The 13,853-nt window shown below is 34.3% G+C and overlaps 1 protein-coding gene across 12 annotated transcripts in view; it reads left to right on the forward strand.

Moving 5' to 3' along the window:
* LOC105495992 (coiled-coil serine rich protein 2) overlaps positions 1-13,853 on the forward strand; it is a 184,757-nt gene that overhangs the window by 113,891 nt on the left and 57,013 nt on the right. For all 12 annotated transcript variants that reach the window (XM_011766009.3, XM_024797365.2, XM_011766012.2 and 9 more), the window contains one exon: positions 5,124-5,319. In XM_011766009.3, coding sequence (XP_011764311.1) covers positions 5,124-5,319 — 196 coding nt within the window. The remainder of the gene's footprint in view (positions 1-5,123; positions 5,320-13,853) is intronic.

A 13,853-nucleotide genomic window follows, 5' to 3' on the forward strand; every position in this document is an offset into this window, starting at 1 on the left:
CAAAAAGTTTTAACGTTTCCAACATCCGTATTTTCTTTCTTGGGTTGTACTTTTCATATTATATCCAAAAGACTCATTGCCAAATCCAAGGTCACCTAGATTTTCTCCCTTTTCATATTATAGGAATTTTATAGTTTTGCATTTTGCATTTAGGTCTTTGATCCATTTTGACTTAATTTTTGTGAAAGATTTAATGTCATTCTTTTTGTTTGTGGATGTCCAGTTGTTCTAGTCTCATTTGTTGAAAAGACTATCTTTTATACTCTGTTTTGAACTGTCTTTGCTCCTTTGTCAAAGATCAATTGACTATATATATGTGGGTCTATTTCTGAACTGTCTGTTGTATTCAGTTGATATGTCAGTTCTTTTGCCAATACCACACATGCCATTTTGATGACTGTAGCTTTGTATAGTAAGCCTTGAAGTTGAGTAGTGTTAGTCCTTCGACTTTCTTCTTCTTCAATATTGTTTTGGATGTTTTGGGTCTTTTGCCTGTTCTAATAAAAAATTTAGAATCACCTTGCCAATATCCTTAAAATAACTTGCTGAAATTTTGATTGGGATTGTGTTATAATATTACCACAAACATAAAAATCTGTACATTTAACTTTTAGTATAAAGTTTTTATTAATGGTCACGAAACACTAATGATTTTATGAAAACAAAACTGTGACTCAGGTTACATAAGAAATGAAGAAGAAAAGTCTCCCCACCCCACACACGTACACACACACACACATACAAACATCTGCACTTGCTAGTCTCACCTATGAATCATGAACTTTTAGATTAGCACAAAATCACACATCTTAGTAATCAAGAAGTTCTGTTGGGAGTGGGAAGAATAAAGTTATTTGTAAGTATATGGGTGTAGCCATAGAATTTAGAGAAATTCCTTTAAAACTGCAGTAAATAATTATGCAACAATGATTTTTATGCTTGTGGGTTTAGTATCAGGTTCTGGAACTGTATGTGAATTCAGTTTAAGTGGGTAAAGAAGGTTATCTCTTCAAGATTCTTTTCTCTAGTTTACACCTTTTTTTATATTTATCTTATTGATTTTATTGGCAACACTTAAAGAACAAGGTTAAATAATATTGGAGACAGTGAACTTTCATTTCTCATGCCTTTGAAACCACTGGACTCATTTTTGCCTTCGCCCATATCTCTAATGGTTCATGTCTTCATATTTACCTGCCTGTCTGGGCTCTGACTGGCCACATAAGATCTCACTTCATTAACACATGGCTACTAGCATTCTAGTGTGTTCATGCTACAGCAGCTTTGCACTCTTTGTGTTGCTTTCACTACCAGAGTTTTCTGTTAGAAATTCATGAATGTTAAAATTTATACAGAAGTACAAATTTATAAACTTAATGTGGGGAATTATGGCCAGTAATTCCCCCTTCATCTCTTATTTTTTCTCACCCTTCTTACACATTTGCCCCTGGATTTGTGTCTTTAGTCTTAGAAAGTGATTTTACCTCCCATTCTAAGATTTATTTTTTTATGTGGAAACTGCATCATCTTCTCAGTATCTGAAATCTCAAATTCTGAGATTAAAATCTTCATTATCTTTCTGTCCTGTGTTCCCGCTCCCTCCTATCTTCATAGTCTCCTTTTATTTTCTGAAAATAATCCCTGTTATATATTTGTTTTCTGTTCCATCTTTGCCTCTTTCTGTCTCTAAGATTTCTCTGTTATATTCATTTTTTGCCCAGAAAACTTCATTTGTTTCTCCCAGTAGGATTTTATGTCACTTTTAACTTATTGTCAGATGGTTTAGCAACAAATACATAGATGCAAAGCAAATGTGTCAGTATTTTAACAGTAAATATAGGTGAAGGGTATATTGTTGTTCATTGTAGTATTCTTTTGATACTTCTATTTGAAGAAATGTCTCAAGATAAAGAGGTTGGAAACTATTAATAATAATATGATAGTAAGTCATTTTTATTAATATTTACTATATATTATGTATTAGTCCAAGCACATATATTAACATATATTACCTCATTTAAGTCTTATACTAACCTAAGGAGACAAGTATTGTTATTATGCCCATTTTATAGTTTAGGAAATGAAGCATAGAGGGATTTGGTAACTTGCCCTGTGTGTTGTGTAGCTAGTAAGTAGCAGCTGAATTTGGACTCAAATGATCTATGCAGATAATATTAAAATGAGTAAGATATGGCTCTGTTTTCAAAGGACTTACAATCCAATTGGAGTTGAAAAGTGTATAGGTTTCTTTAGTTGATGCTGTGAAACAAATTAAGGATCATAAAATGATAGTTTTATCTAGTTGAGGGGATCAGGAAGGGCTTCTGAAGAAAGTAGCATTTCAGTACTAGGAAAAAATAACAGGATTAATTTTGAATCTTATGGTGGAGGTGTTTGAAATGGAACCTAAGGCATATAAACTTTGTTCAATGAGCAGTAGAGAACATTGAGAGTTAAAGAAACTATGGCCCAAAGATAATAAATATTTTCAGTAGCTAATTACTGTCAGATATGATTTAAACTGAAATCTGAGGTGAGAGCTGGCTATTGTGGCTTTTCTAGATGTCAGTTCTTGGTGTCAATGAACAAGACTACTCTTCCTTAAAACATTTTAAATTTTTTAATTCCATGCATTTGGATCACATTTATGTCAATGTATGTCCATATTCCATACCTGATTCTCATGGTGTAGCCTGCAGACCAGTCTCCTTTAGTATATTCCCTTTCTAATCTCTCTCTCTCACTTGGCAAAATAAGAAGTACCTTTTAATTTTATTATTAACTATTCAGATTATAATTCTAAAGCAGTGCTTTTGTCATGTGACAGCTACAGAATTTTAGAATCATGGAGATACAAGCTTTAAAAAAATTCTAGTGGTTAAAATATGTGGTTCTTACGCATTCAGTGCAAAAATACGAAAACAAAACAAAAAAAAAACTAAAAAACCAAAAACTCAGATGCAAAGGAAAAGAGTACACAGTTCATTCCATCATGGAGTTTATAATTTGGGCTGAATTGCAAACAAAGTATATTGTAATAAATACTATAATGGGACACAGTACAGGTCTCTATAAAACCACCTATGGAAGTACCAAGTCCTGCCTTAGGGGATTTAAGGAAATGTTCTCTGAAGTAGTGTCAGCTAATTTAAGATGAAGAGGAATTATCTAGGTCAAGTGCGCACAGTGGAGGGCAGAATGGAGAGACTGGCAAAGACTGCTCAGAGGCTGTGGGTTTGGAGGTGAGATTGTAGCATGCTTTGGGAATCTCAGGTAATTAGGTAGGAATTAAGAAGTCACTCTGAGAGAGGCAGGTGTGGTGAGGGAAGAAGTTGAAGAATAAATAGGATCCAGGCTGTCTGTGGCATCATAAGATCAACAGTTTGAAAATTTCTAAAAATCTTTTTCTTGGGTTAAAAGAAAGTCGGGCCTGAAGTACTTAATGAGAAGTAGTTTCAGAGAAAAATAATCTGGTAAAACTCTACCTCATACTGAATATTTGAGAATTCAGAGATTTGGGAATATTTGTTAAAAGCTAGAAAATTTGGTAGAAACCGTATTTCTATGTTTCCAATATGGTTGAAATTTAATGCATTGGAATTTTTGCACATTTAATGCATTATGAATTTAACTTTAATCTTCATTTTAAAATAGCCATTATATTGGAGATAATATTTTTTCAGTGTCTTATATATTGAAATTTTGCTAGAAGTTCAAGACCAGCCTGAGCAACCCCTGTCTCTACTCTGTGTGTGTGTGTGTGTGTGTGTGTGTGTGTGTGTGTATTTGCGATACAGCAAGTGCGATTTCACATATATTAGAAGTTCTCGGCTGGGCATAGTGGCTCACGCCTGTAATCCCAGCACTTTGGCAGGCCAAAGCAGGTGGATCACCTGAGATCAGGAGTTCAAGACCAGCCTGGTCAACATGGTGAAATCCCGTCTCTACAAAAATACAAAAATTAGCCAGGCATGATGGCAGGTGCCTTTAATCCCAGCTACTTGGGAGGTTGAGGCAGGAGAATTGCTTGAACGCTGGAGACAGAGGTTACAATGAGCCAAGATCACACCATTTCACTCCAGCCTGGGTGACTGAGCGAGACTCCATCTCAAAAAAAAAAAAAGAAGGTTCTTGTCACAATTTAAGAACCAACTGGAATTAAAGTAGCCATTTTATATTGCTGTAACTATGACTTCTGGTTAAAATACTTTGGTTAAAATATTTTGCTTTTTACTCCCATGAAACACATTACTTTTTTTTCCTTATTTGGCATGTATGTTATTGTATGAAACTGAAGGGAAATGTAAAAAATTTTAGAGTAGTTTTTTTTTTTTTTTTTTTTTTTGAGACAGAGTCTAGCTCTGTTGCCCAGGCTGGAGTGTAGTGGTGCGATCTCGGCTCACTGCAACCTGCACCTCCTGGGTTCAAGGCATTCTCCTGCATTAGCCTCCCAAGTAACTAGGATTACAGGCACGTGCCACCACACTTGGCTAATTTTTTGTATTTTTAGTAGGGACGAGGTTTTACCGAGAGTAGATTTTTTTAATGCACTGTAAGATTAGGAAATACGCTGTATATATAAAACTTTTACAAAAGCTTAAATAACCTTTATTGGAAAACATGCTTTATTAGTAATATAAAAACAAAAAATTCGTCTTAACTGCCTGTTGGGACTTTCAAGAAATGGGAGTCCAAGGATGTATACAAATTGAGAGTTAATGTTGGTAGCATTGTTATGGGGCTAAAAAAGGTGTGCAATTTAAGAGATTAAACAAAGTTAAAAACTGATGAACAACAGTCATTGCAGAAAAGGAAGAATAAGTTTAATTTTTTCAGATAAAGTCTTTCCAGAGGATTTTGTTTCTATCCCAGTTCCTAAAGAAGGTTTATTCTTCCAGTATGTAAAATACACACAGGATGGGGGATACAGAAGATAATTGTTTTAATAAACTAGAGCTGACTGCACCTTTTGTGGAAACATATCAGTGACTGAGGTGAGTGCAAGTCAGAGGCTTGGTGATAATGATAAGTGATTTGTAATAATCACTGCAATAATTTCATTATCCTTATTTCTTTCTGAAATTGTATTGTGTATCTTTTCCCTCCACCTTCTTCCCTTCCAGAGGCTCTCCCTATAGAGAATCTCCTTTGGGTCATTTTGAAAGCTATGGAGGAATGCCCTTTTTCCAGGCTCAGAAGATGTTTGTTGATGTACCAGAAAATACAGTGATACTGGATGAGATGACCCTTCGGCACATGGTTCAGGATTGCACTGCTGTAAAAACTCAGTTACTCAAACTGAAACGTCTCCTGCATCAGGTGAGTACATAATGAACATTTCCAGCTCTGATATTTTGAATTGCAAAATGGATTGACTTTAGTTTTTTTTTTTTTAAATAGTTACTTGGGTTCCTAATGTTTTTTTAGGTTTCTGTAGAATAATGCTTGTAAATAGTATATAATAGAAAGTTTTGTGGAAAAAAACCTGTGGGATATTGCATGAGGGTCTCATTACACAGTCCCTGGTATTCACGAGTTGTATGATATTTGGTAAGGCAATCTCTGCTTCTGTTTCTTTATTTTCATAATAACTACATTGTAAGATTGTTGAGAGAATTAGAAATAGTAGTTGTAAATCGGCTAATCCAATGCCTGAAACAGAGTAGTTATTCAGTATTCAGGGGCTGCTACTATGATTTGAAATAAGTGACAAATAAGAAACAACAATTTTTGCTTTACATAATGGTAGTCATATAATTCAGTTTTTGTTGGGATCTTCACGTTTAATCTTCTCTCTCTCTTTTTTTTTTTTTTCTGAGGAAATCTAGACTCATAGCAGTGCTGTCACTTGGTCACTTGTCCAAAGTTCACTTGTCCAAAGTCACAGGATAACGATGTCGGATCCTGGCATCTGATTCAGTAGCATTTAGTTTGTTTAAGCATTTAGCACTTACAGACAAGGTCAGATGCAAAGCAGAAAATCAAGGAATAAAATACTAATTTTAAGTCATAGATACTTTTCATTTGGTTTTAAATCTGTATTAGTACTTTGTACAATAGCCAACTTTAGCTTAAAACTACAATTAAGAAAGAACAGCCTGACTTCTCTCTGCTGCTCAGTTTGCTTTCTGTCTTAGAATTCCTGGTGGCCATCAAAACAAAACATGTGGTATGTGGACATGAAAGGCTAGTTGAAGTGAAATTTGGCTCCTGTGTTAGAAATGATGGTTAATGTAAATATTCTATTAAAGTCAGGTAAATTGTTTTCTCTTACTCAGGGATTTTCTGTACTACTCCTCTCCATTCTTGTGGATATTTGACTACTGTTTTGAAAAGAAACTTTTCTGTACTAAAGAACAAAAGAGTAGAGAATCCTTTTTGGATATGGGATTGTTCAACTTCTCTTGAGGCAGAAATAAATTATATCATTGAATTATCCAGACATTGAGCTCACAGCCTAGTTTAACTGTAACTAGAAAATAGACATTGGTATATAGTGTTTTTCTGCTGGCTGGTCTGGGGAGATGATTTTTTGGTTAGGAGTTTTAGTGTCTAAGGGGAGAGGTGGTAGGGAATGGTGGGAAATAGGTAAAATATGTCAAATATCCACTGTGAGCCAGTCATTGTACTAGCTATACCACGTACCATCTTTTGTGTTTGGGTGTTTTGTCCTGAATCATGAAGCATGACTAAATATCAGCTAATAAGACCAGGCCACCTCTAATAATGAAAGAAGTAGCATAATTCAAGTAGTAGTCGGTGAATTGGTAACCAATGATTGGTACTATAAAAATAAAAAAGTGTTTTTTGAGGTTCTTTGTGTAAAGTTGTAAATGGTTCTTTTCTGTCATTATGGCCTCTGAAATCTTAGGTACTACACACGGATAAAATTGACCCTATTTTTTGTTATGTGATGACAATTATGAGAAGAAAAATTGTATGAGAAGAAAATTGTAAAATCTTTTTAGGTCATCTTTAAAATTTCCCAAATGCTAATAGAAGTTTAAAGATGACTGAGTTCAAAATTTCGTGTCATTGCCTCTTTAAATTTGTTTCTAATGTGACTGAATTAAAAAAATCAATGTGATACGTATATATACTTTTCAAAAAAAAATTCATACACTATTCAAAGGCTTAATGAAAAAACAGTATGTCTGGCCCCCTCCCCACCTCAGTCAACCTGTTCTCATCTGAACAGGTTACTGTCCAAAGCTTCTCTAGAGCTGTCATGCAGGGACTTACTTTTTCCATAATCTGGGACTGAATCCATTCTTTCTATAGCCATGTCTTCTTTCTTCCTAGTTTATTCTCTCACTTTGCTGGAATATATCTTTACTTCCTAAGAGAGGATTAATGAATGGCATACTGTTTTGGTTACTTCATTACTGAAAATCTCTTTATTCTGGTCTCACATATGATTGATATTAATAAGTTTCATTGGTGTGAAATAGTTTTGTTGCAATAGAAGAGAGTTTTCCCTTAGAAATTTGAGGGGATTGCTTTTCTAGGATCTTATTTAGCCATTGAATGGTCTACTACATTCTGATCCATTGTACGTTGTGTTTTGCTTGTTTTTATCTCTGGGATACTTTTAATCTTTTATTTCTAGCATTCTGCAGTTTCACAGTGATGTCCTTAGATTTGAGTTTTGTTGTAGTTGGTTGGTTGTTTTCCACTTAATGTTTTGGCAGTTATTAGGCTCTTTGGAGATTAATGTAGTGTGAAATTTTCTTGTTATTTTTATGATTATTCTGTTTCCTTTATTTTCTCTGTTATCTTTCTGGAATCTTTAGTAATCAGAAACTAGAATTTCTGAATTGAATCTCCTCACCTTTTTATTTTTTCTTATACATTTTTCTTTTTCTTTGGGTTTGGTTATGTTTCCTGGTGTATTTTCTCAACTTGATATTCCAGCTCTCTATTTTATTTAACTGTTTATCTTGGCAATCATATTTTCAATTTCCAAGAACTTTCGTATATGCTGTTCCTTATTCATATCATTCAACTGTTTTTTCAGGAACTATGGTAAGTAGAGAGTTTCTGTTTGTTCTGTTTCATTTTGTTGAGAATTCTTTGATTCCCTGTATTCTTTCTCTTTTTAAATGGTCATTTTGTTCTTTATGCTTATTTTGATTTCTCTTTCTTTTGGAATATTTCTTCAAATTTATAATGATTCTTTGTTGTTTATTCAGGACTTTGTACATGGGCCAGGCTTGTCAACTGGCTGGTTTTACTTTGTGCATTCTATGGATATCAGTGGACCCTCAGCATCTACTGAGTGAAGGGTTTTTCCTTCTGAGGTGGTTGTAATTTATCCAAAGAAGAAACCTGATTTTATGTTGGGAATAAAGTAGAATACTGGGAAAATGTTCGTTTCTTACACAGACTTTAAATTCATTCCCACATTTTTAACCGTAAGGGGTCATAAATGTATGCTTTTCTCTATCTGGCAAAATGGGTGATAAAAGAATGAGAAGAAGATAAATTCAGAAGGTTGGACATTCAGTAGGAAAAGCAGTGAGATCTCTTTGGCTTCTCATTGTCCTAAAAAGATGGTGGGGGAAGGTGATGGTGCTACATTAAAAGAAATGTAAAGAACAAGTAGATACAGTGTGAAATTGTGAATTGTATATTGATTTGGACAGATCAGCTATAAAGGACTTTTTGGATTAGTTGGGAAAATTTGAATATGGTCTGTATATTAGATGAGATGGAAATTTACTAAAATGGAAAGGGGAGATTGTTGACTGAAAAAAGTAGGTTATAAGGCTATATGTACGTTATGATCATTTATCTATCTATATTTACATCTGTATGTTTCTCCAGAGGGGTATGCTCTAAGGTGTTACTAGTGATGATTCCTGGATGGTGAGGATGTAATTTCTTTTTTGTGTGTTTTTAAAAAATCTGTGTTTTCTCATTTCTAATTCTCCACACATTATTGTTTCTGGGGGGAAAAAAGGGTTTTTTAAAAGGTAAGTGTCTTACCAGTGATCAGTTAATTAACTGAATATGTTAAAAATATAGGATGCTCACGCTACCTGACTCCAAACTATACTACAAGGCTACAGTAACCAAAACAGCGCGGTACTGGTACCAAAACAGATATATAAACAAATGGAACAGAACAGAAATAATGCCACACATTTACATTTACACGTATTTACAACCATCTGACCTTTGACAAACCTAACAAAAACAAGAAATGAGGAAAGAATTCCCTATTTAATAAATGGAGTTGGGAAAACTGGCTAGCCATAGGCAGAAAACTGAAACGGGACCCCTTCCTTACACCTTACACAAAAATTAACTCAAGATGGATTAAAGACTTAATTATAAGACCTAAAACCATAAAACTCTAGAAGAAAACCTAGGAAATACCATTCAGGACATAGATGTGGGCAAAGACTTCATGACTCAAACACCAAAAGCGATGGCAGCAAAAGCCAAAATTGACAAATGGGATCCAATTAAAGAGCTTCTGCACAGCAAGAGAAACTACCATCAGAGTGAACAGGCAACCTACAGAAGGGGAGAAAATTTTTGCAATCTATCCATCTGACAAAGGTCTAATATCCAGAATCTACAAGGAATTTAAACAGATTTACAATTAAAAAAAATCAAAAAGTATGCAAAGGATATGAACAGACACTTCTCAAAAGAAGACAATTATGCAGCCAAAAAACATTTGAAAAAAACTTCATCATCACTGGTCATTAGAGAAATGCAAATTAAAACCACAATGAGATACCATCTCATGGCAGTTAAAATGGCGATCATTAAAAAGTCAGGAAACAACAGATGCTGGAGAGGATGTGGAGAAATAGGAACACTTTTACACTGTTTGTGGGAGTGTAAATTAGTTCAACCATTGTGGAAGACAGTGTGACGATTCCTCAAGGATCTAGAACCAGAAATACCATTTGACCCAGCAATCCCATTACTGGTTATATACCCAAAGGATTATTAATCATTTTGCTATAGAGACACATGCACACATGTTTATTGCAGCACTGTTCACAATAGCAAAGACTTGGAACCAACCCAAATGCCCATCAATGATAGACTGGATGAAGAAAATGTGGCATATATACACCATGGAATGCTATGCAGCCACAGAAAAGGATGAGTTCATGTCCTTTGCAGGGACATGGATGAAGCTGGAAACCATCATTCTTAGCAAGCTGATACAGGAACAGAAAACCAAACACTGCATGTTCTTACTCATAAGTGGGAGTTGAAAAATGAGAACACATGGACACAGGGAGGGGAACATCACACAGCAGGGCCTGTCAGTGGTGGGGTGGGTAGGGGAGGATAGCGTTAGGAGAAATACCTAACATAGACGACAGGTCGATAGGTGTAGCAAACCACTATGGCACGTGTATACCAATGTAACAAACCTGCACGTTCTGCACATGTATCCCAGAAGTTAAAGTATAATAATAATAATAATAGTAATGTAGGATGCTAGAGAAGAGGCAGAAGAAATAGATTTAGAGCAGGTTGTCAAGGACCTTGTGTGCCATAAAGGTAGCTGGGGCATTGTTCTGTTGGTAGTAGTAAGCCAGACAAGTGACTTGGCCAAATTGTTATTTTTTAAAAAAATTACTGTAAGGGATTTGTAGAAAGTGAATAGCAGAGGGAGTGACTTAAGTCATAATATTTAGGAGGCTGTTGCACACAACCAGATTTTAGGCTAAAGTCATTAAATTTATTTGGACATTCTTCTAGGTTCTCTGATATACATTATCTCTAGTCTGAAAAGTATGTGAGATTGGCTTCACCCTCATAATTGAAAGGGGTGAGGCTCAGAAAACTAATCAGTAATAAAACCAGGATTTTTTTTTTTACCCTGATCTATATGACTCCAAGGCCTGTTGCACATAGTCGTGTTCTAGAAGATACCTTGTGGGACAGCAGGGAGAAGAGAGTGTGAAGGTAACCTACAACACTAATTCTACCATCATTCTGTGTCGCCTTAGCCAAACCCAAGCAAAGGAACCTTTGTTTTATTAGATAGTACTGTTTAAGAGTTCACTTGAAAAAAGTTCTCACTGCACACAAAATTTTAAAAATTGTAAACCATTATATTTGGCCTTTGATCTATTTTTTATTTGTTACTTTTTTTTTTTTACTTGTTACTCAAATTAAGGTTACTTTATAGTTTAAACATCTCTTTTGGGTACCTCATACTACTCATCACAACATCATTATAGGATAAGAAGGACGATAGTAGTAATTCCATTTTAATGGTCAGAAAACTGAGACCGAAATTTGACTGTGTTTTGCAAGGTCACCCAGTTGCGTATTAATGTAGAATGCATTTTAAACTCAGGGCTTTTGAATTATTTTAGCTTAATACCTCTGTATAGTTTATTGCCTGATTTAGAAGTTTTGAATAAGAATTTTGATCCTGACATGAAGAATGTGGGGACATGATGAAAAGATAAATTTTTGTGATATCTTGTCTCTTTAAGTCTCTATACCCTGTTTCAAAAACTTCTTATCAAAGCATAATATACATATAGAAAAGGGTATAATTAATAAGTATTTATCTTAATAAATTTTCAGAAACTGAAAATACCTGTGTAGCCAGCATCTAGCAAGAAATGAAACATTACCAGAACAGAAGCCTCTGCCCATTCTCATGGTGGCCAATGGATTTCTGAAAATATAGATGAATTTGTCTGTATTTGAACTTTGAAATGAAATGAAATAATATAGGATATACTTGTTTTACATCTGGCTTCTTTCGCTTAAGATTATATTCATAAGTCATCCATTTTCTGCATCATTCTCATTGCTGTAGAGTATTCCATGGTGTTAATATAGCAGTTTATTTCATTTGTTTTATAATAGATATTTGGACAGGTTTCGTTTTTTGTTGTTTATTATGAACAGTGTTGGTGCTGTATTCTCGTATGTGTCTTTTGGTGAACATATGTATGCATTTTTATTGTATTTATAATACATTATATACAATATTAAATACAATATAATGTATTTTATTGTATTTCTATTTTATTGTATTTATTGTATATATAAGTGGGATTGCTGGGTTAGTTATAAGTTAGGTAAATATTCAGCTTTAGTAGATACTACAAAGATTTTCTGAAGTAGTTATACCCACCCACTCTTTCCCCATCTCATTTCTTTTCATTATTTTTTGTTTGCTCTTATCACATTCCGTATCTGTTTTGACCTTGCAATAAGAAATGAAGAATTTAAGATGGAGTAATGGAAAGGCATGCTGATACTTCTTCCTAACATTTTATTTACATTGCAGAATATTTGATTCCTATGATTTATGTTATGTCTACTTCAGGATGCTTGTTTGGGGGATAAAAATAAAGGAGTATATAATAGTGTTTTATGAACTGTCACATGTGATATATAAATGTTTCGTTTCATTATTCCCTCCCCTCCAACGTTGAGAATAAAACCAATAATTTTTCCCTCACATAATTCTCTGGTTCACTGTGTGTGGGGGCAGTGCGGGTAGTGGCAGTGGTAGGTGATGGAATATTAGAAGTGGCATCATCCTAAGTGGGGTTTACCAAGAGCTAAGAGGCGATTGAATGATTGCCACGTGGTAACAAAGAACCAAAGAAGAGCCAGAGCATGCATGTTTCCCTATTCCCATATTTTTCTCATCACTCCAAGAAAAAAGGAGTTTATGAAATATTCATAATAAGAATATATGCAACATAAGGGTTCAGTTTAACTTAGAATGTGAAGGAGCTAGTACTCTTGACCACCCAGATTAAGAAATAAGACATTAATAAGCTTCCTGTGTGCTCTTTCCTGATTGCAGTACCTTTCCTTTCCAGAACCTAGAGTTTTCCCTCTCATTTTTACCATCTGTGTTTGTATTTCCATGAATATAAGGTTTGCCTCTTTTTGAACTTTATATAAATGGAATTATAATTCCCCTAAGACTTCTTTCATTCAACATTTTTTGAAGGTTCATTCATGTTTGGCTCTACTTCATTAATTTTCATTTCTCTATTGGTGCTCCAATCTATGAACAAACCGTAATGTCTTTGTCTGTTTTACTGTTGATGTCCATTTTGTTTGTTTCCAGTTTTTTGTTTTTTGGTTTTTTTTTGACTCTGACAAATAATATTCCTATGAACATTTTCCTGGTACAACCATGAGAAAGTTGCTCTGGAGTATCTAATCAGAATTGGAATTTCTGAGTCCTGAAGCATGGAAGTCTTTTACCCTAGAAAATCCAAACTGTTTTCCAAAGTAGTTCAATCTTTTTTACTCCCCTCAAGTAGTAGATATTGTTTTTCTTTGTTTCACATGTATACAAACTTGATATTATCCAACTTATGAATTTTTGTCATGTGGATAGAATATAGTGACATTTAATTGTGGTTTTAATTTGCATTTCCCTGACTAATAAAGTTGAACCTTTTTGTATGTTTATGGAATGTTTGTTGCCTGATCGTGTCTTTTGTGTGTATGAGAGAGAGAGATTTTTGTATATTCTAGATGCAAGTACTTTGTTGGTTGTATGTGTTGCAAATATTATCTTCCGTTGTGTAGACTGCTTTTTCACTCTGTGATATCCTTTGATGAAAAAAAGTTCTTAGTTTTTAATATAGTGAATTTATCAGACTTTTTCTTTGTGGTTTGTACTTTTAGAAATCCTTGTTTGAAAATCCTTTCTTGCTCTGAAGTCATAAAAATATTCTGTTCTTTTCTAAAAAATTAAGAATTTTGACCTTCACAATTAAATCTCAAATAACTTGGAATTGATTTTGGTGCATTTAAGGTATGAGATAGAGGTCCACTTTTATTTGTTTTTATCTGTGGATGATCAGTGGATTCAGGGCTTAAAG

Source organism: Macaca nemestrina, chromosome 9, assembly GCF_043159975.1.
Source record: "Macaca nemestrina isolate mMacNem1 chromosome 9, mMacNem.hap1, whole genome shotgun sequence".
Taxonomy (NCBI): domain Eukaryota; kingdom Metazoa; phylum Chordata; class Mammalia; order Primates; family Cercopithecidae; genus Macaca; species Macaca nemestrina.